General features: G+C 36.9%; 1 protein-coding gene across 4 annotated transcripts in view; it reads left to right on the top strand.

Moving 5' to 3' along the window:
• Positions 1–15,890, top strand: part of YAF2 (YY1 associated factor 2) — a 96,851-nt gene extending 80,961 nt beyond the window's left edge. For all 4 annotated transcript variants that reach the window (XM_011999047.1, XM_011999045.1, XM_011999046.1 and 1 more), the window contains 2 exons: positions 11,252–11,404; positions 12,189–15,890. In XM_011999047.1, the coding sequence (XP_011854437.1) occupies positions 11,252–11,404; positions 12,189–12,426 (391 nt within the window). In that variant the 3' untranslated portion in view covers positions 12,427–15,890. The remainder of the gene's footprint in view (positions 1–11,251; positions 11,405–12,188) is intronic.
• The last annotated feature ends 6,416 nt before the right edge of the window (positions 15,891–22,306 follow it).

The following is a 22,306-nucleotide window of genomic DNA, read 5'->3' on the forward strand; positions in this document are numbered from 1 at the left end:
CTCTTTACCTCTCTCTTATATCCATCTGCAGTTACTCCCCATTTCATTCCTTAATTTCCTAACCCTGAGCAACCACAGGTCTACTTCCTGTTTCTATGAATTTGCCTGTTTTAGACATTTTATATAAACAGAACCATGCGAGAATATGTGGTCTTTCATGACTGGTGTCTTTCACTTAGGATAATGCCATAGGCTCATCCATGTTGTAGTATCTGTCAATATTTCATTCCTTCTTATGGAGGAATAATATTTCATTTTACGAATGTACACCATATTTGATTTATCCATTCATCAGTTGGTAAACATTTGGGTTGCTTCCACTTTGGGGCTATTAAGGATAATGCTTCCGTGAACATTCATGTACACATTTTTGTGTGAACACGTGTTTTCATTTCTCTTGGGTATGTGCTTGATTAATTCACTCCTGTGCAGACTTCAGAATAGCACTTCTGCTATCTCTGGGCTTCTATATTTTTCAGAGCTTTTAAATGTGTTACCAATTAGGAATGTTGTAGCCCTTGTCCTAGTCGCTTAAAAAAATATTCAGGTCTCATGTTGGCTTACATAAAATTGTATGACATCTAAATTAATCCACCACTGTATCGCACATGCCTCAGTTGAAGCATATTTAAGAAGGCTGTAGCCCATCTGCTGATGGTACATGCTGTCATCGTGGCTTAGTAGCCAGGTAGATGGATGGATATAAGAGATTTCAAATTATAATAATTTATAATTTTGCCTTCTGTCCTTTATTATGATAAAAATGTAAGTGCTTACTAACTACTGTTAACGATGCAGCTTTAACTCAAAGTTCCTTGTATCTTTCTTTCAAGCTTCTAAATTATTTTAATTGAAGAGCTTCCCAAGATTCAAGGTGAATTTAAAGTTAAAAGATTGTCATTTGTAAGTACTTAACTGTGTGAATAAGGCTTTTCTCAGCATTGTACAACTAAATCAAATATAGAAAGAGCATAGAGCACTGGAAGAATAAAAAACAGATAGCATTAACATTGGAAATGTAGTTAGAGGCTGGTTTGTTAAGGAGCCTAAATACTTGTCTTTAAATTCTTTTTTTGTTTGAGACAGGGTCTCCCTCTGTGGAGGGTCATGGCTTACTGCAGCCTCGACCTCCAAGGTTCAGGTGATCCTCTCATCTCAGCCTCCTGGGTAGCTGGGACTACAGTCATGCACCACTACACCTGGCTAATTTTTTTTTTTTTTTTTTTCTGTAGAGATGGGGTTTCACTATGTTGCCTAGCTTGGTCTTGAACTCCTGAGCTCAAATAATCCACCTACCTCAGTTTTCCAAAGTGTTAGCATTACAGGTGTGAGCTGCCGTGCCCAGCCAGGTGTGAGATTTTTGTAATGAAAAAATGATCAGGAGTTATATACCCAGTTCTGGCAAGTGCTTAGTTGATTTTATTTTTAAAAGTAATTCTACAGGTAACATATTTCCCTCTTTTTTTTTTTTTTTAAAAAAAGAGATGGGGTCATACCACGTTGCCCAGGCTGAGATGCCAGTGGCTATTCACAGGTATGATCACAGTGCCCTCCAGCCCCTCTAACTCCTGGCCTCAAGTGATCCTCCTGCCTCAGCCTCCTGAGTGACTGGGACTACAGGCATGCACCACTATGCCCAGATAGTACATTATCTACTTTAAAATATTAGAATATTACAGATAAAACTAAACAGTTCCGGCTGGGTGTGGTGGCTCACACCTGTAATCCCAGCATTCTGGGAGGCCGAGGTGGGCAGATCACTTGAGGTGAGGAGTTGAGTGAGACCAGCCTGGGCAACATGGTGAAATCCCATCTCTACTAGAAATACAAAATTTGCCAGGTGTGGTGGTGCATGTCTGTAATCCCTGCTAGTCAGGAGGCCGAGGGAGGAGAATTGCTTGAACCCAGGAGACGGAGGTTGCAGTTAGCCAAGATCGTGCCACTGCACTCCAGCCTGGGAGACAGAGTGAAACTCTGTCTCAAAACAAAAACAAAAACAAGAAACTGAACAATTCCTGACCACTTATGTTGCTCTAGTGCTCTCTCCCACTTCCCACTATTCAACATTTAGAGCTGATATTAGGGGGAAGACAAGGAATATGTTTGTATTCTTGTTGAATACAAACATTATTCTTGAAGAATATGGGTAATAATGATACTATCAGAGAGTTGGATATACAGGCTAGAGTGCAGTGGCACAATCATGGCTCACTGCAGTCTCAACCTCCCAAGGCTCAGGTGATCCTTCTGTCCCTTACCCCCAGTAGTTGGGACTACAGGTGCTTTCCACCATGCCTAGCTAATTAATTTGTGTGTGTGTGTGTGTGTGTGTGTGTGTGTGTGTGTGTAGTTTTTTGTTTTGTTTTGTTTTGTTTTTTTTAGTAGAGACAGGGTTTCACCATATTGCCCAGGCAGGTCTTGAACTCCTGGGATCAAGTGATCTGCCCGCCTGAGCCTCTCAAAGTGCTGAGATTAAAGGCACGAGCCACCGCATCTGGCCACAGGTTTTCTATATAGAGGAAACAAATGGAACTCTTAGAGTGGATGAGCTCCCTGAAGCAGAATATAAGCCAGGAACCAACACAGATATCAAGCATTCTTTGTTATCATTAAGATATATAAGATAAATGAGCATGTTTTGAGATAAATTATTATTTTAAAAAGGGAAAGATGGAAGATTCAGAAGAGAAAAGTGCTATTTAATTCATTCAGCAAACATTTGTTGAATGCCTGTCAGGCTCTGAGCTTGTTACCAGTGTTTCAAAAATGGAAACTCACAATCCTTCAGGAGCTTGCAAGCATACCTACAATTATAGGATAATGTGACTGACTGACTTATCAAAAACACGTAACGTAGCCGGTCTGGCGGCTCATGCCTATAACCCCAGCACTTTGGGAGGCTGAGGCAGGAGGATTGCTTGAGCTCAGGAATTTGAGACTGGCCTGGGCCACGTTGTGAGACCCTTATCTCTACAAAAACCAAAAAAAAATTACCCAGGTGTGGCTCTGCGTGCCTGTGGTATCACACTTGGGAAGCTGAGGTGGGAGGATCGCTTGACCCCAGAAGGTGGAGGCTGTAGTGAGTTGTGATTATGCCACTGCACTCCAGCCTGGGGGACAGAGCAAGACTCTGTCTTAAAACCAAGAAAGGAGAGAGAAAAGGAAGGGAGGAAACACTTCTACTGTATATCTCTAACCCTGTTACTTCCTAAAATTTAGTCTTATAGCTAGCTCCACTACTCCAATAGTGTCATTATTACTGATATCCTTCAAGAATAACATTTGTATTCAACATGAAAAGAGAAGAAGTTGACTGGGCACGGTGGTTCACACCTGTAATCCCAGCACTTTGGGAGACTGAGGCAGGTGGATCTCTTGGGTCCAGGAGTTTGAGACGAGCTTGGGCAACATGGTGAAACCTGTCTCTACAAAAAATACAAAAATTAGCCTGGTGTGGTGATGCATGCCTGTAGTTCTAGCTGCTTGGGAGGCTGAGGAGGGAGGATTGCTTGAGCCCAGGAGGCAGAGGCTGCAGTGAGCTGAGATTGTGCCACTGCACTCCAGCCTGGGGGGCAGTGAGACTATGTCTCCGGAAAAAAAAAAAAAAAAAAAAAGTAAAGAGAAGAGATTAAGAACAGCATGAAGTAACCTCAACATTAAAGGGGCTGAAAGAGGAAGTACTAAGAGGAGCCAGTTTAGATATAAGACAACTGAGAAGGACCTACTTACTGGAGAAGGTAGGAAGAGGAGTAAGAAGAATCTTTGTAGCTGTGGTGCAGGAGAATGTTAAATATAAGTGTCATGATACACAGAGGTCAAATAAGATGAGGACTGAAAGGTGTCCTTTGGTTTTGGCAAACTTGGTGACCTTAGTGTGATTTCTTTAGTGGAGTGGAAAGAGGTTTGGAAAGGTAGAAGTGAAGGCAAGGACATAACTGAGAGAATAGCAGACATTTCCAAAATACTGAAAGAGGAGAAAGGAAGAGCAAGTAAACAAGGGATTAAGGGAGGAGTTTTTTCCATCTAGATGGGGGAGACTTCAGTGTATTTCTATGTCTGTGAAAGAAGTGTAGTGTTCTTATGATGGGAGGGGTGGTATGAGCCCCAGAATATTTACAACATTTTAAAAGGTAATAGTGAGTTTTTAAACTTACTAAATTAAAATATTAATACTAATTATAAATTTAATTAGAAAATGTTAAGTTTTTAAAAAATATTTAGGCAGGCCATCTCAACCAAATGACATGTAAATGTGCAAATATGCTCTTAGGTCTAGAGTTTGTTTAGTAGATTCTGCTTACTGTAACTACTTTGAGAATAGTGGCTTGTTTCTGTGAATGGAGTGTTCTTGTGTTTTTAAAGGAGAAATTGTGTTTAAAATTATTTTGATAGTTTTGGGGACGATAGCTAAATACCAGGTTAGAATCTTTATTTTCTGCAACGTAAGATAATCATTTTTTTGAAAAGAATTTAAGGAAGAAGCCAAGCCTCTTCAAACTAAATCACCCTGCTTAAATTTTATGACATAAAATTTCTTTCGGCTGGGTGTGGTGGCGCATGCCTATAATCCCAGCACTTTGGGAGGCTGAGGCAGGTGGATCACTTGAGGTAAGGAGTTCGAGACCAGCCTGAGCAACAGGGTGAAACCCCGTCTCTACTAAAAATACAAAAAAAAAAGTTAGCTGGGCATGGTGGTGCACACTTGTAATCCCAGCAACTAGGGAGGCTGAGACAGGAGAATCTCTTGAACCCAAGAGGCGGAGGTTGCAGTGAGCTGAGATCACGCCATTGCACTCCAGCCTGGGCAACAAAAGCAAAGCTCCATCTCAAAAAAAAAAGGAAAAAAAAAAAGATAATGCTGTCTTTCTTTTCTTGAGATAGATGTGATGGGAAGGTTTGTCAGGAATGTTGTGGGATTTATGTGAGACAAAAGTGTAACAGAATCCTAGACTTAAAAATATGCCATCAAGATATATGTGTATATTCATAAATATTATTTAAAGTATTTTATAACTTACAGTATATATATTTTTAACATTCATGATTTTATTTGACTTACCCAATAATCTTGGGATGCAGTCAGAGCTCAAGGTATGGAAACAAAGCCAGACGATGACTTGACTGTCTTGGACTGTAGCTGGGGACTATAGGCATGTGCCACCACTCTTGGCTAACTTTTTGTAGAGACAGGGTTTTGCCATGTTGCCCAGGCTGGTCTCAGACTCCTGGACTCAAGCTCTCTGCCCGCCTTAGCCTCCCAAAGTGCTGGGATTATAGACGTGAGCTATTGAGCCTGGCCAGAAATTTTCAACAGCTTTTTGTTTATTGAATTTCTGTTGTGTGCTACTTACGAATATTTTTCAACATTGAGCTAAGAACCAGAAATGGTAATTCTAATACGGTAGTATTTAAATAATTAGTTACAGGATATGTGTATTGTTTTAATAGGTAGATACACAAACAATTTTTCTTAAGTTCAACCCAATTTTAGTTTTTGAGTCCTTTTTCAAGTGGTTCCACTTACAGAATTGATACTTTATGTTTTATTCTTTCCTTGAGGTCTTCAAAGAAGGAGAACATTTATTTTTTGAAATTACCATATGGACCTTTTGGTCCCTTTTATATTTCTGTCGTATATAACGGGATCTTACTTATTTGATTTTTCCTATATCTTGAGATAGTTTGCTATATCATTCTAGGAACTATTTTATTTATTTTAATTTTACTTTAAGTTCTGGGATACATATGCAGAATGTGCAGGCTTGTTGCATGGATAGACATGTGTCATGGTGGTTTGCTGTACCTATCAACCCGTCATCTGGGTTTTAAACCCCTCATGCATTAGGTATTTGTCCTAATGCTTTCCCTCCCCTTGTCCCCCACCCCCCAGCAGGCCCCAGTGTGTGATGATCCCCTCCCTGTGTCCATGTGTTCTCATTGTTCAGCTCCCACTTGTGAAGAACATGCGGCGTTTGGTTTTCAGTTCCTAGGAACTATTTTATCTTTACTACTTAGTTATTTCCAACTGTATTTAAAAGAGACCAAAACAATAAGAAAGCAGAAAAATGGTGGAGTCATCTAGAAGGATAGTGCAATTTTGGAAAAAAAAAAAAACACTATTTTATCATCTTTCCAGAAAGTATAAAAGTGTAGAGACAGTATTTTTGTAGTGTTTGCCCTCCTTTTTCTTTTTTTTAAACTTTCATTGAACACATTTGAGAATTGAGAATTTTTCATTTTCTGCTCCTAATGACAGGAAGTTTACAAGATGTTTCAGTTATTAGATGAATCAGGGGATGGTGTAAAGCCAGTGATAGTGGCACCCAAAACTGTAGTGATGTTGAAATTGACCATATAAGGGAAATCTCAGACCATGAGTTGTCAGATGACAATATTCTTGATCATTTTTCTCAAACTCAATAATTGATAAGTGAACAAATATTTCTGAGCACAAAAAGTAAATGTGGTTTCTCATAGAAGTAGTCATTCAACAGAAAGGATTTTATCATGCAATATTTTGCAAAAAGAACTTGGAGCATCTTGTTTTGCTTTAGAGACGTGTGACAAAATTCTTTTTCTTCTATATTTGATGCAAAAATTTACTTGAGATAGTTCATTAGTGGACTGATGCTGAAGGTGGGTGTGTGTACCTCATCTACAAATGAAAATGGTAATTTTGAAGCAGAGAGAATGTCTGTCTCTTCCAGAAATTACGAGTTGTCAAGGGTTTCAAAAGTAAAGCGTCCTATGATACAAGTGCAAGAAGTGGTAGAAGTAAAGAAAAGCTAAAACCTATTAGAAATGTATTTGAGGCCAGGCGCAATGGCTCATGCCTGTAATCCCAGCACTTTGGGAGGCCGAGGCAGGCAGATCACCTGAGGCTGGGAGTTCAAGACCAACCTGGCCAACATGGGTGAAACCCCCTAAAAATACAAAAAATTACAAGCGTGTGGTGGCACACGCTTGTAATCCCAGCTACTTGGGAGGCTGAGGTAGGAGATTCGCTTGAAGCTAGGAGGCCAGATGTTGCATTGAGCCAAGATCATGCCACCACACTCCAGCCTGGGTGACTGTCTCATTCATAGATAGAGAGAGAGAAAGAGAGAGAGAGAGACAGAGAGAGAGAGAGAGAGAGATAGCATTTAAAACCAAGAATCAGTACTTAAAAGATGAACGTTTCTAGGATTAGGCCTGACAGTTGATGAGGAGTTAGTTACATTTGAAAAAAAAAATAAAACCTGGCCGGGCACGGTGGCTCACACCTGCAATCCCAGCACTTTGGGAGGCTGAGGTGGGCAGATCACAAGATCAGGAGATTGAGACCATCCTGGCTAACACAGTGAAACCCTGTCTCTACTAAAAATACAAAAAAAGAAAAAAAAACAAAAACAAAAAACTAGCCGGGCGTGGTGGTGGTTGCCTGTAGTCCCAGCTACTTGGGAGGCTGAGGCAGGAGAATGGCATGAACCCAGGAGGCGGAGCTTGCAGTGAGCTGAGATCATGCCACTGCACTCCAGCCTGACAGAGTGAGATGCTATCTCAAAAAAACAAAAACAAACAAAAAAACACCTTTTGGCCATTCGAGGTCTAGATAACTTCAAAACCAAGTTATTATGGAATAAGAAATTGGGTTTATTCTCTTTTAAAGTCTTAATAAAATGCTTAATGAAGTTGTTTCATTGTTCTCTTATTAAAAGGGTCCATTGTGATGTTTGTTTCCCCTGGTATACTGACCATTTAAACATGGACAGAAGTTATTTCTTCTCTGTCTATAATAACTCCTCCTTCTGTTTTCTCTAACACAACATACAGTTCTTTTGTTTTTAATTTTTAGTGCATGAGGGCAGGGCCTGTGTTTGTCTTGTTGATGGTTAATCTCCAGCACCTTACCTAGTGCCTGACACATGTAAATGTGCAATAAAATCTGTCGGACAAGTAGTTTCTTTCCTTTTTTTTGTTCCAGAAGACAGGGTCTCACTCTGTCACCCAGGCTGGAATGCGGTGGTGTGTGTGATTGTGGCTCACTGCAACCTCCACCTCCTGGGTTCAAGGGATTTTTCCACTTCAGCCTCCTACAGGCACGTACCACTATGCTTGGCCAATTTCTGTATTTTTTTGCAGAGGTGGAGTTTCACTATGTTGCCCAGGCTGGCCTCGAACTCTTGGACTCAAATGATCTGCCTGCCTTGGCCTCCCAAAGTGCTGGGATTACAGGCGTGAGCCACCACGCCTGGCCGTAAACAGGTGGTTTTTTATAAAATCTTTCCTTGGTTAGATTTTTGGGCTTTTGTTAGCCAGAGTATCAGCAGATTCACAGTAGGTTTGGATTTAGTCCAGCCCTTTTTATTCAATGAGATTTACCACGTTGCTTCAATTTGCCATATATTTTGGTGTTACTAAGCAGATTACTTCTTTCTGAAATTTGAGTTATGCTATCTCTTTTTAGTAAAGAATCAGTCTTTGTTTTTAATATTCGTTGTCTTTCTTTCCTTTCTTTCATCTTACCTGTCCAACATGACAAAGCTCAATTATGATGAAGTTGATCAAGCCTAAAATATTATTCCTATAATATTTAGCACATGGGATTTTTGTCAGTGGGGGTGGAAGGCAGACCATAGTTGAAAACTACATATATGAAGCCAACATACGTTGACCTCCTGCTCACACAGGTGGTCAGCTAGCCCCAAAAATATTTTGTCTTAATAAATAATGAAATGCTCCCCCTTTTCTTACATTATAGTAAATGAATAGACTGCCAAATTTTATACAGTCTATTTGGGCTGTCTATGAAAGATGCATAGGGATCCCCAAATTGGTGAATATCATAGCTGACAAATACAGTCTAATCATGGCATATGTTAATAAGTAGATGATGGACTGTAGTTGGCCAGTGGCTTAGTCAGTAGTCATTTATTAACTAGGCAACCATTTTGTGCACATCAACTCCTCATCATGGATCCTTTGGCAATTACTAAAAGTGTACTGTCAAAACCATGAATGATAAATCTGTGAACATAAAAAGGTATATTTTATAAATGATACTCTGTCCTTTATTTCCTGAGTTAACTATTTCCCACCTCTAAAATTTCCTCCTATCCTGATTTTTCTCATCAAATAGAAAAGGGATCATAAACCTTAAGATACCTGGAGATAGAAGGGCTTTCTTTTTAATAGGACGTGGAGTTGAGTGACTTATGACATTGTAAAAAGATCATCATAAACTGTGTTCCTCCTACCTTCAGTGAAAGCTCTTTAGCCCTACAGAGCAGCAGAGAACTTTAGTTGAATAATTAAACTATATTTGAATAATTAAACTTTATTTGAAAAATTAAACTACATTTATGTTTTATGCTGCTTTTCTCTCAAAATTCAACCAGATGAAATAATCCTAGAATTGAGGTACAAAATCGTAATCTTTAAGTGAAAATCAACCTTCACATTAAAGTAAGAATAAAAGTGGAATAGTTGTGTAGTATACATTTAGGAAAGCCTAGGATGAAAAGAGAACGATGTACTCAAGAACAGAAAAAAAGAACCACTACAGAAAATTTGTTGATGGTTAGAAAATAATAACAAACAACACTAGGTACAGAGATTACATGATCACTTATTAGACCACTAGTCTCACATTTTTACTTCTACTGTAGTGGTAGTACCTTTCTATTTCAGACTAATGCGAGTAATTGTTGTAAAATTCAAGTCTGAATTTCTTCAGTGACTTCTCATCACTTAAGAATAAAATCAGACTGCTTAGGTTTTAATCGTGGGATCCCTTCTTATCTATCCAACTTGGTTTTTTTTTCACTCTCTCTACTACTCTGCTCTCCATCTCAAACTTTATCCTATAGTAGTACCAGTATTCACCAGATATATTGCACTTCTTCATGCTTCTTTTTAAAGTGTGATCCCCAGAGACCTCAGCATAACTTGGAAACTAGTTAGAAATACAGTTTCTTGGACTCTACTTCAAGGCCTACTAAATCAGAAACCCTGAGGGTAGGCTAAGCAAGCTAAGCCTTTTAGGTGATTCTGATGTACCTTAAATTTGAAAACTGCCACCTTAACCCTTTTCTTTTTTTAACCTCAGCCAATAACTACCATACTGTCAATATCACTTTTATTTGTGTAACTCTTAATCTACATCTCAAACTCTATATCAGTCCTATTTTTTAAGCTGTATATTGGACATCTGTCCTGGATATCCTTTCAGTACTTCAGACTATCTAGGCCCTGAGCAAAATTCATTATCCATCTCCTGAAACCTACTTTACATACTGTTTCCTATTTTCTCTCAGCCTGGCAGCTTTGATTCTTAGATTGTACAATATTTTCTCATTATTTTTTATGTTGTCTTGCTGCAGAGGAACAGGGGGAAAAAAGATTTTTAAAAAACTGTACTAACCAAAAAAGGGTCAGGATTTTTCATGCAGTAAAGTTACTATTGTTTGTAGAGCCATCTGTTAAAATGTATTTTTATCTTACTTCTTCCCTCCTTCCCTCTGCCTCTTTCCTTGCTGTATCCTTCTTTCTCTCTCAAGAACTTAGAGACTGTATTTTGAATCTTAACCTCAGTTGTGCAAGTTCTGTGGTAAAGGTGGACAGGTGAAAGCTTGTACCAGCATCAGATGTTGAAGCCAGGCAACATTTCAGATATCCCTGAACAGTTCTTACAGTAGGTTCTCAATAAATACTTTCTAAATGAGTAAGTTAGCAAGTAGATGAGTCTCAAAGGACTGGGTAGATTTCCAGGGTCAAAAGAGCATAGTGAGAGTGTGGCTGGAGATGTAAGAAACTTAAAGGATTTAAGCAATAAGGAGTGAGAAATTTTGATGGTAAATGTTTATTAAATGAATAAATGAAAAGCTTTAAAAAACAGATAGCCATTGTCACAAATGGTTAGGTATTTCCTTCTCTGAAGGAGGAGGGATAAATTATTATTTCAGTGTAAACTTTGAAGTTTGATTTTTAGAATTCATGTTTATATGGGTACATCCCATTTAGTTTGATATACATTTAAAATAATTTCTTATGTTGATTTATGTAACAGTATTCTAACGTTTGAACATATATCTTAGAATATAAATTTTAACTGTTATAGTTTGTTCTGTTTTTGTTGAACAGGATAAACAATGATACATACTTGAAAGTTATTGTATTATTAATTTGTTTTCATAATGTGAGATATTCTCTCACAAAGCACTTATGTTTTAAGTTATAATTTAAAATACCTTTCTTTTTAACATGCACACAGGAAACCTCGACCTGTCTCCCAGTTGGTTGCACAGCAGGTTACTCAGCAGTTTGTGCCTCCTACACAGTCAAAGAAAGAGAAAAAAGATAAAGTAGAAAAAGAAAAAAATGAAAAAGAAACAACTAGCAAAAAGAATAGCCATAAGAAAACCAGGTAAATTTGAAGAGTGTTTTATGACATTTTTGAAATAATAAAACCATTTAATTTTTTAACCATTGATATACTAATACACACAAAGTGGAAGTAAAATATTTGGTTTCCTTTATTTTAAGGTATCAGAAAAGGTTTTACTGAGTTTGAAAGATACATTGGAAATTAAACACAGAAGCCACAAATACAAGCTTAAATGTGGTGATGCTTTTTTCTTTGTACTAGATTGGAAGACATTGTGTCTGGGTGTTTTGTTTTGTTTTGTTTTTCCCTTAAGAAGAGCTGTTTGAACCAGGAGTGGTTTTCAAAATACTGAACAGATAATTGCATGGGTTTTAACCTATCAAAATGGTCATGTGTTCAGTCAGAACAATCATGATACCCTTATTAGTGTGTGTCAGTGGAGTAACAATCTTCCTTGCATGTAGCTCAACCTTAGTTTTTATCACCTTCCTCCATGGTGCAGCTATTTCATTGTTGTCTAAAACATCTATTTTAATAAAATTAATAAGCTGTCTGCAAAATTATGATACAGCTATAGAAGCACAAGTTCTACTTCTAGGCTGTCCCAGTTTTTGGTCGCATTGAAGAATATTCATGAGTGATTGGTTTGATTAATGTTAATGAGTTGAAACATTTTACGATGTTTTTGTGGCTGGTTACACATAAATTGCTTTAAATATGTGTATTCGTTTTGTTACTTTCACCTACTTTTAGTATTTATTATATGCTCAGAAATTTGGTAGAGGGAAAAGCTAGTTTAAAATTTCATTTTTTTTATGTTTAGACCAAGATTGAAAAATGTGGATCGGAGTAGTGCTCAGCATTTGGAAGTTACCGTTGGAGATCTGACAGTCATTATTACAGACTTTAAGGAGAAAACAAAGTCACCACCTGCATCTAGTGCTGCTTCTGCAGATCAACACAGTCAAAGCGGCTCTAGCTCTGATAACACAGAGAGAGGAATGTCCAGGTCATCTTCACCCAGAGGAGAAGCCTCATCATTGAATGGAGAATCTCATTAAAGTTTATTTTCTCCAGTTTCTTAGTCACTTCTGTCCTACCATGCAAATACACAGATTATGCCAAGAGGTACCACATTTTCATGACAAATACATTCATGCACAATTCATAATTTGAGTTTTACATAAAATAGAAATTTGTTAGAATTTGTTAGATTTTATTGCAACTATGCCTACCAAACATTTCCAGACTTAACATTTTGGTCTCTGCAGTTAAGTGCCATGAAAATGTGGTTGAATTATTCATTATGCAGTGTTACTGGTAAGTGTATTTTCACTTTTAGTTTAGTGAATTCTAACACATAATTCTTGAATTCTCTACTATTGGCATGTAACGAATTTAAATTTTTTATAACATAGTGCAAGCTGCCTAAATATGTATTATTTGAAAATTGTGAAACAGATAGTTATATGTATACAAGTCAAAGATCAACTTAACTATTGCTGCAACAGGTTTTTCTTAATGGTTATCCTCTTAAATACACCTGCTGGTACTTGGTGTGGTTAAATAGGAAAATTGTTATTAAATAAAGAATTTGTATGAACCTTTGCCAATGTTTTTGACACGTTTTACTAATTATTGTTCCTGAATTTGTTTCTGGCTTTATCCATTTGTTGAGGTTTTTTTGTTTGCTTATTTTTCAAAACATTCATTTATTGTAATGTTTACTAGCAGACTAGTAAACAATAAAGCATTGATTATTTAGCTTTATAATTCAGGTTTAGTGCTATTGTCATTGAACACTGGTATTTTCTGTATCATATAAAACATTAAAATTCAAATAATTATAAGCATTTGGCAAAAACGAGAAAAGAAACTTGCCATATTTTACAAGCTGCAATTTTAGAAAAGCTTTAACTTAATGATAGTTTTATCACTGTTTTCTTGTCCCAAACTTATCCAGGGCCATACATGCATGAATCTAATTAAAACAGAAATGGGAATTGTTGCACAGAAATGGGAAATAGCTAATTTTAAATCAGTCTAATTGGCCTCTTACTAAATATAACAATTCTTATGAAAATCATAGTACCCTATTTTCAGACACAACTACCAGTTTACACATTTCTCAGTATCCTGAAAGGAAAAAAGTATAGCCCCACTTATACTATGTAAAATTACCAATAAAATATTTTTATGACTACAGATTTTGCCTTTTTGTTTATGACTATTAAAGTGTTTTATTTAGTATTTAGAATTTCAACCTGGAAACCACACAGTACTTAAATTCTCCTGGGGTCTCCTGCTTTCTCTTAACCATTTGCTTAATATATATCTACCTATAGGAGACTTTTGAATTGTAAATGGACTTAAAAATAGAATGTGGATACAAAATATCACATAAGACATCATGATAACATTTGAAGAAAAAAATAAAACTGTAGACCCTAACAGTTGTGATATTTGGTGGTTTCGTGTGGTAATGTAATTTTCTGTTTAATTACAGTACTTTTTACAGGCACAGTGGTACTGTCTTTTTTGTAAGATGCTAGTTGTGAAATACAATTGCATACAGTAAAAGTCTGTGATTAAAACATTTATATACCTCATTCTTTAGTGTTGTTAAATGAAAAATTAAAATTTGTGTTTGTTATAAGATACGTTCAGTGGAATACCAACTAACCAGATATGTTCCTTTAAAACACGATATTTTTGTCTTATTCTGTTTTTAACATGTTTCAAATGTTTTATATATTCATTTTTGGACAGAGTAAAAATTTAAAAATGTTAATAGGGAAAATATTTAATTTTTAAGTCAAAAACTATACTTTAAAGGCATTACATCTATGATCAAATACTTTCAGAATGTATTTTAAATGAGCTGCAAGAGAGAAAAATCTGACAGGAGATGGGATTTTACCTGAATGGAGCATACTCATATTTCTACATAGGTGGATAGATACTCATCTTTCTACATAGGCAGGAACACAGTGTAGCATGGAGATTAAGCATGCTAACTGACACCTCATGTTTGAATCCTGTTGTAGAATGGAAATGAGCTTAAATTACCCAAGCTTACTTTCCATCTATAAAACAGGGTTAATGGTAATCACATCTAATTTATAGGGTTGTTGGGAGGATTAAGTCAATCCATGTAAAATTCTTAATTATCTGACACATACTGGTCACTCGGTAAATGTGAGCTTTTACTATTGTTATAGGTAAAATCCTATTACAAAAATACAAAAATATTTTTTGTAACAATTATTTTCATGCCCTCTTGGATGACATGAAGTAATAGTGTTTTATAGATTTCACTAAATTTTCAGTATAATACCAGATGTTTTCTCTGGACGCAGAAAGACCATCTTTCCATAATTAAAGAACCTGGTGGGTGTGCACTATGAGATTGAAGAAATGAATTAAGTCGACTAGTTTGAAAGTGTTTTATTAATCAACCTGCCTTTGTTTCACCCTACCTCAAATACTCTTCCACACCAGGAAAACAAACGCAAATTCCATATATAGAACTGATGTTAAAATATGCAGAAAGATTCAGAACCTAGGTTTAGGGTACATATTTTGCTCTGTTTCATGAACTTACAAGGTGGGTTGAGCACTGGGTTCCTTAAGCCAAATTCCATACAAAAAGAACTTGGGTGTTTTCCAGCATTTATTACTTTACTTTGCTATAAGTAAGAGTGAAGATCCCGGGTGCGATGGCTCATGCCAATAATCCCAGCACTTTGGGCTGAAGCGGGCAGATATTTTGAGCCCAGGGCCAGCCTGGGCAACATGGTGAAAGCTCATCTCTATAAAATATATATATATGTGTGTGTGTGTGTGTGTATTTGAAAAGTGAATATACTTTGAGGCAGAAGAATAATCTTAAAACCTTTTGTATTATACAATAGAAATAGTTAAAGGTTTTATTTTTATTAAATGCTTTCCTAAAATGATAGTGGATAATAGACAAAGCGAAACATTTAAAAAGGAAGAGAAACTTCAGCCTTTCTACGTTGGTAGCATGTTTATTAACTTTTAAAGATCCTTATAGCCTAAAAGAATGTAGCCTCCGCATATTACATGCATTAATGGTAGCTGGTCTAGAAGTTTTTGTTTCCACTGAGGCTTTCCCCACGTGCTTTTTTAAACTTCCTACTATGGTTTGGATATGGTTTGTCCTCACCAAGATTCATGCTGAGGCCTGAGTCCCCAGTTTGATTGTGTTGGTAGGTGGTGCCTTTAAGAGATGATTAGGTCATTGCGATGGATTAAGGGCTTTCTCATGAGGCTCAGTTAGTTCTGGAATGGATTCACTCTTGCAGGAATGGATGAATTCTCACAAGAGTGGGTTGTTACAAAGTGAGGATGCTTCTTGTGTTCTGTTCTCTTTGCCCTCCTCAGTTCACCATCTGCTTTCCACCATGAGTTGAAGCAGCATGAGGCCCTCATCAGATGGCCTGCCTGATCTTCGACTCCTTAGCCTTTGCAAGCATGAGCCAAAATAAATCTCTTTTCTTTACAAATTGCCCAGTCTCAGGTATTCTGTTATAGCAAAAAAAAAAAAAAAAAGTGGATTGAGATACTTTTTTGCTCTGCAACTTACCTCTTTTCCAGAATCTTTTAAGGACTCGATGTAGGAACTGAGCTATTTAGTAAGTCATTAGCAGAAGTTTCCGCACAGTATTTTGAAAATTAAGTGAAAACAGAAAAGTGAGTGCGTATATAAGGAAAATAATAGTAAAAAAGCACTTTGACTTCTTAGTACTCACCCTCTCCTGTATATCTCCAGGCACCTTCAGTTGTCTGGAACAAAGAATGTAGGAAAAACTGAAGAAGTTCAGAACAGTTACCAATGACAAAAATCACTGATTAGAATAAAAAGACAAGGTTACGGAATATGTGTTGTTACTGATCATCTTTCAAAAGCAGAAGGAAAAGAATGCCCTCCCTGGCTACTGACGGTGATGAAAAGTAAGCCCCACTCCTATCACAGGCAATGAAGGACAGGGATGGAAAAAAAAAGTGAAGAAGAAGGGGAAAAAGCAAAGTTGTGAAAAAAATTAGAAAAGGGGACACTGGGATTCAGTCTGGATAATGGTAGAATCACTAGGAAGGGAAAGAACAAATAGAACTTAACAGCACATCAGTCTCTGGTGACATTTTAAAAACATGATAAAGCATCTTCATGATGTCTCTGTCATTAGCTAAAGTTTAGCTTGTGTTTAGTAGACTATTTACTAAGACAGCAGTATGTGTAATACAGAATGATGTTCATCAAAACCAGTTCGCTTTAGGAAACTGTCACAGAGAAGTTTTACCTTGAATTACAAGATAATTCCAGACCCACTAAACCTGTGTGTATTATTTCCACTTCTCAGGAATTCCAGTTGGGGAAGTATCTATTTCACTGGGTCTTTGCCCCAAAAAGTTCCCCCAGGGGTTTATTCTTACAACTTTAAGTTTTTTGTTTTTTGTTTTTTAAATATTATTTGGTGTGATTTACACTAGATATATGTGGCCATTTATAAGAACAAAAGAAAATTATTAATTACTTTCCTGAATGCACATCCCTACCAGCCCAGATAATTTAAATGTTAAGTATGTAATGTGCAGTTGACCCTTGAACAACATAGGTTTTAACTGCGTGGGTGCACTTACACATGGATTTTCTTCCAACTCTGCCACGTTGAAGACAGCAAAATCAACCATTCCTCTTTTTCCTCAGCCTACTCAATACGAAGACTATGAAGACGAAGACCTTTATGATGATCAACTTCCACTTAATGAATAGTAAATATATTTTTCCTTCCTAATGATTTAACAATTTCTCTAGCTTACTTTATTGAAGAATACAGTATATAATACATATACAAAATATGTGTTAATCAACTGTTTATGTTATCAGTAAGGCTTCTGGTCAACAGTAGGCTTTTAGTAGTTACGTTTTGGGGAGTCAAAAGTTGTATGCGAGTTTCTGACTGCTTGAGGGTTGGTGTCTCTAACCGCCACATGTTTAAAGGTCAACTGAATTAGGCTTTGTGCTTAGCCAGTGCAGATATTCCTGTCTTTATGGAATGGTCTAATTCTGGAGCACATGAAATGCCATAAGACTAAATACTTCAATGGAAAAAATCAAGTAGCTATCTGGAAGGCTTCAGTGCTCTGGGACATGTTTCACATTCTTAGTCTCCCCTGTTGGTGGGAATTACGGACTGTAATAGCTCTCTCACTGTTGTAATACAGCATTTTGTTGACTTTGGTTTTATTTACATCAGTGTTATTTAATTCAGTGAACACTTATTGAGTATTTGGTGAACACTTATTGAATACATAATAAGATGTGGAATGCACATCTTAGAGACTGTAAATTACAGTGCTGTAACTATAATAATAAAAACATGTATGAGATACGAGAGAGTGCTTGTTACCCATTTGTTTCTAGAAAATTCACCTAGGCTTAAGTATCTACTACAAGTCCACATTGAAAATGTTAGGGCCTCATCTTGATGTTTGAAGCTGATAACGTTGGGTGTCACCAGTAGTTTTAGTCAACTCTTGTTTTATTTACTCTAGCTTGAATTTTCAAAAGTTTAAGACTTTAAGCCATGTAAAGTGAGATAATTTATCATTTTCCTGCACTAATTTTTTAAAATCACACAACAACTGAATGAGGTCTGCTATGTCATTTTTGTAGATGAAGAAGCATATTACATCAGTCTGTCCAAAAGAAATTTTATTCAGATTTATTTCAGAAAGAGCTTTGCTTCACCTGAGAAATTGCCTTTTCCTTATGGACAAAGCAGATTATGAATTGCCCGAAATTTTTGCTGTAGTTGTGAGAAATCTCCTATTAAAATTGGGTTCAGGCTGGGTGCGGTGGCTCACACCTATAATCCCAGCACTCTGGGAGGCCGAGGTGGGCAGATCACCTGAATGAGGTCAGGCTGGTTCAAGACCAGCCTGGCCAATATGGTGAAACCCCGTCTCTACTAAAAATACAAAAAATTAGCTGGCCATAGTGGCAGGCGCCTGTAATCCCAGCTACTTGGGAGACTGAGGCAGGAGAATTGCTTGAAACCAGGAGCTGGAGGTGGCAGTGAGCAGAGATCCTACCCCTGCACTCCAGCCTGGGTGACAGAGCGAGACTCCGTCTAAAAAAAAAAAAAAAAAAAAATTGAGTTCAGTTTTAATAATTATGTGGGCTTGGTTGTCTGCTTATCTGTATTCTAATGTTTTAGTATTTTTCTGTCAAAGGAAAAAGATTTAATATAAAGATTCAAGCTTCACATCATGACAAATAATAAATTGTGAAATATAATTTTTTCTTCTTCTTCTTGTATTTTTTATAAATATTGGGTTTCCCAACATTTCCCTGGCTGGTCTTGAAATCCTGGGCTCAAGCCATCCTCTTGCATTGGCCTCCTAAAGTTTTTGGGATTATAGGTGTGAGCCACGGAGCCTGGTGGTTACTCTTTTTCTATTTTAATCTAATTTCTTATTCTTGATCTTTTTTGTATTTTTCCAGAGTTTGATGTTTATCTACTTGTTTTTCTTTTGTTCTTATAAATGGCCACAAATCCTAGTGTAAATCAGGCCAAATAGTATTTTTTTTAAAAAATTCTTTATTTCAAGTTGTAAGAATAAACTCAGAGGGAACTTTTTGGGGCAAGGACCCAGTGAGATACATACCTCCCCAGCTGGAATTCCTGAGGAGTGGAAATACTACATACAGTTTTAGTAGGTCTTGAGATTACATCTAGATTTAAATTGGCTGACCTACCTGGAAGAAGGGAGTTTGGATGAAAGCTACCACCTCATCATAATTTTTCTAATCTTTTAGCAAGAAAATTCAGAAACAAAACTCGAAACCAAGATTTATTAACTTAGATTTTATGGATATTATTTTCATTATCCTCTTTTAATTCATAATAATGCCAACAAGAAAATGGTCCTGTGTTTACTTTTGGAGTCAGCAAGAATGGGAAGAGTTGGAAGATTATAAAACTAGTTTGGGAGAAGACTTCTAAAGGACAAACAAAATGACAGTGTACACATTTTGTTTTTTAATTTTTAATTTTTGTGGGTACATAGGAGGTGTATATATTTACAGGGTACATGAGATGTTTTGATATGTAATGCATAATAATCACATCATGGAGATTGGAGTATCCATCTCCTCAAGCATTTATCCTTTGTGTTACTGACAATCCAATTATACTCCTTTAGTTATTTTTAAATGTACAATTATGTTATCAAATAGAAGGTCTTATTCTATTTTTTTTTTGTACTCATTAACTTCCTCCCCACCCCCGCCACCTACCCTTCCCAGCCTCTAGTAACCATCCTTCTACTGTGTCTCCATGAGTTTAACCGTTTTAATTGTTAGATCCCACAAATAAGTGAGAACATGGGATTTTTGTCTTTCTGACCCTGGCTTATTTCACTTAACATAACGATCTCCAGTTCCATCCATGTTGTTGCAAATGACTGGATCTCATTTTTTTTATGGCTAAATAGTACTCCATTGTTTGTATGTACCACATTTCCTTTATCCAATCATCTATTGATGGACATTTACATTGCTTCCAAATCTTAGCTATTGTAAACAGTGCTGTAATAAACACGGGAGTACAGATATCTCTTCAATATACTGATTTCCTTTCTTTTGGGTATATACCCAGCAGTGGGATTGCTGGATCCTATGGTAGCTCGATTTTTAGTTTTTTGAGGAACCTCCAAACTGTTCTCCATAGTGGTTGTACTAATTTACATTCCCATCAACAATGTACAACGGTTCCCTCTTCTCCACATCCTTGCCAGCATTTGTTACTGCCTGTTTTTTGGATATAAGCCATTTTAATTGGGGTGAGATGATACCTCATTGTAGTTTTGATTTGCATTTCTCTGATGATCAATGATGTTGAGCACCTTTTCATATGCCCATTTGCCATTTGTACATCTTCTTTTGAGAAATGTGTATTCAAACATTTGGCCTATATTTTGATTGAATTATTAGATTTTTTTTTCTTACAGAGTGTTGCTTGAGCTCCTTATGTATTCTGGTTATGAATCCCTGGTCAGAGGTGTGGGTTGCAAATATTTTCTCCAATTCTGTGGGTTTCCTCATGTTGTTGAGTGTTTCCTTTGCTGTGCAGAAGCTTTTCAACTTGATATGATTCCATTTGTCCATTTTTGCTTTGGTTGCCTGTGCTTATGGGGTGTTACTCAAGAAATTTTTCCCCAGACTAAGGTCCTGGAGATTTCCCCCCATGTTTTCTTTTACTAATTTCATAATGTGAGTCTTAAAGTTAAGTCTTTAATCCAGTTTGATTTGATTTCTGTATACGGTGAGAGATAGGGGTCTAGTTTCATTCTTCTGCATATGGATATCCAGTTTTCCCAGCACGATTTATTGAAGAGATTGTCTTTTTCAGTGTATATTCTTGGCACTTTTGTCAAATATGAATTCATTGTAGGTGTGTGGACTTTTTTCTGGGTTCTCTATTATTTTCTATTAATTTTTTTTGGAGACAGAATCTCACTGTGTCACCCAGACTAGAGTGCAGTGGTGCAGTCTTGGCTCACTGCAACCTCCACCTCCTGGGTTCAAGAATTCTCATGCCTCAACCTCCTGAGTAGCTGGGATTACAGGTGTGCACCATCACACCCAGCTAATTTTTGTACATTTAGTAGAGACGGGTTTCGTCATGTTGGCCAGGTTGGTCTCTAACTCCTGGCCTCAAGTGATCCACCTGCCTTGGCCTCCCAAAGTGCTGGGATTACAGGTGTGAGCCACTGAGCCTGGCTTCTGGGTTCTATTCATTGATTTGTGTGTCTAATTTTATGCCAGTACCATGCTGTTTGGTTACTATAGCTCTGTAGTACAATTTGAAGTCAGGTAATGTGATTCCTCTAGTTTTGTTCTTTTTGCTTATTAGGACAGCTTTGGTTATTCTGTGTCTTTTGTGATTCCATATAAATTTTAGGATTGTTATTTATATTTCTGTGAAGAATGTCATTGGTATTCTGATAGAGATTGCATTGAATCTGCATATTTCTTTGGGTAGGTAGTATGAACATTCTAACAATATGATTTTTCTAATCCATTAACTTGGAATCTCTTCATTTTTTTGTGTGTCCTCTAAATTTCTTTCATCAATGTTTTATAGTTTTCATTGCAGAGATCCTTCACTTCTTTGTTTAATTCCTAGATATTTAATTTTATTTGTGGCTCTTTTAATTGGGATTACTTTTGTTATTTTTCAGATTGTTCACTTTTGGTATATTGAAATGCTACTGATTTTTGTATGTTGATTTTTTATCCTGAAACTTTAGTGAATTTGTTTATCAGTTTTAATAGTTTTCTGGTGGAGTCTTTAGGTTTTTCCAAATATAAGATTATAATTATCTGCAAACAAGGATAATTCAACTTCTGTTCCAATTTGGATGCCCTTTATTTATTTCTCTTGTCTGATTGCTCTAGCTGGACTTCCAGTAGTATGTTGAATAACAGTGGTGAAAGTGGGTGGTGTTGAATGCATTTTTAAAAAGAAACTAGGTTGAGTTCCCAGAAGAAAAGAGCAGTGATCTGGCCTTAGCCTAAGAGGTAGTTTTTGGTTTTTATTTATTTATTTATTTTTAGATGGAGTCTTGTTCTGTTGCCAGGCTGGAGTGCAGTGGCGCGATCTCTGCTCACTGCAACCTCCACCTCCCGGGTTCACGGGATCCTCCTGCCTCACCCTCCAGAGTAGCTGGGACTACAGGCGCGTGCCATCACACCCAGCTAATTTTTGTATTTTTAGTAGGGACAGGGTTTCACCATGTTCGCCAGGATGGTTTCAATCTCCTGACCTGTGATCCGCCTGCCTCGGTGTCCCAAAGTGCTGGATTTTTTGGTATTTAATAAGGGAAAATTTAAAACGCCTATGTTTTCTA

The sequence above is a fragment of the Mandrillus leucophaeus genome, unplaced genomic scaffold (genome assembly GCF_000951045.1).
Source record: "Mandrillus leucophaeus isolate KB7577 unplaced genomic scaffold, Mleu.le_1.0 Scaffold580, whole genome shotgun sequence".
NCBI classification, from domain to species: Eukaryota; Metazoa; Chordata; class Mammalia; order Primates; family Cercopithecidae; genus Mandrillus; species Mandrillus leucophaeus.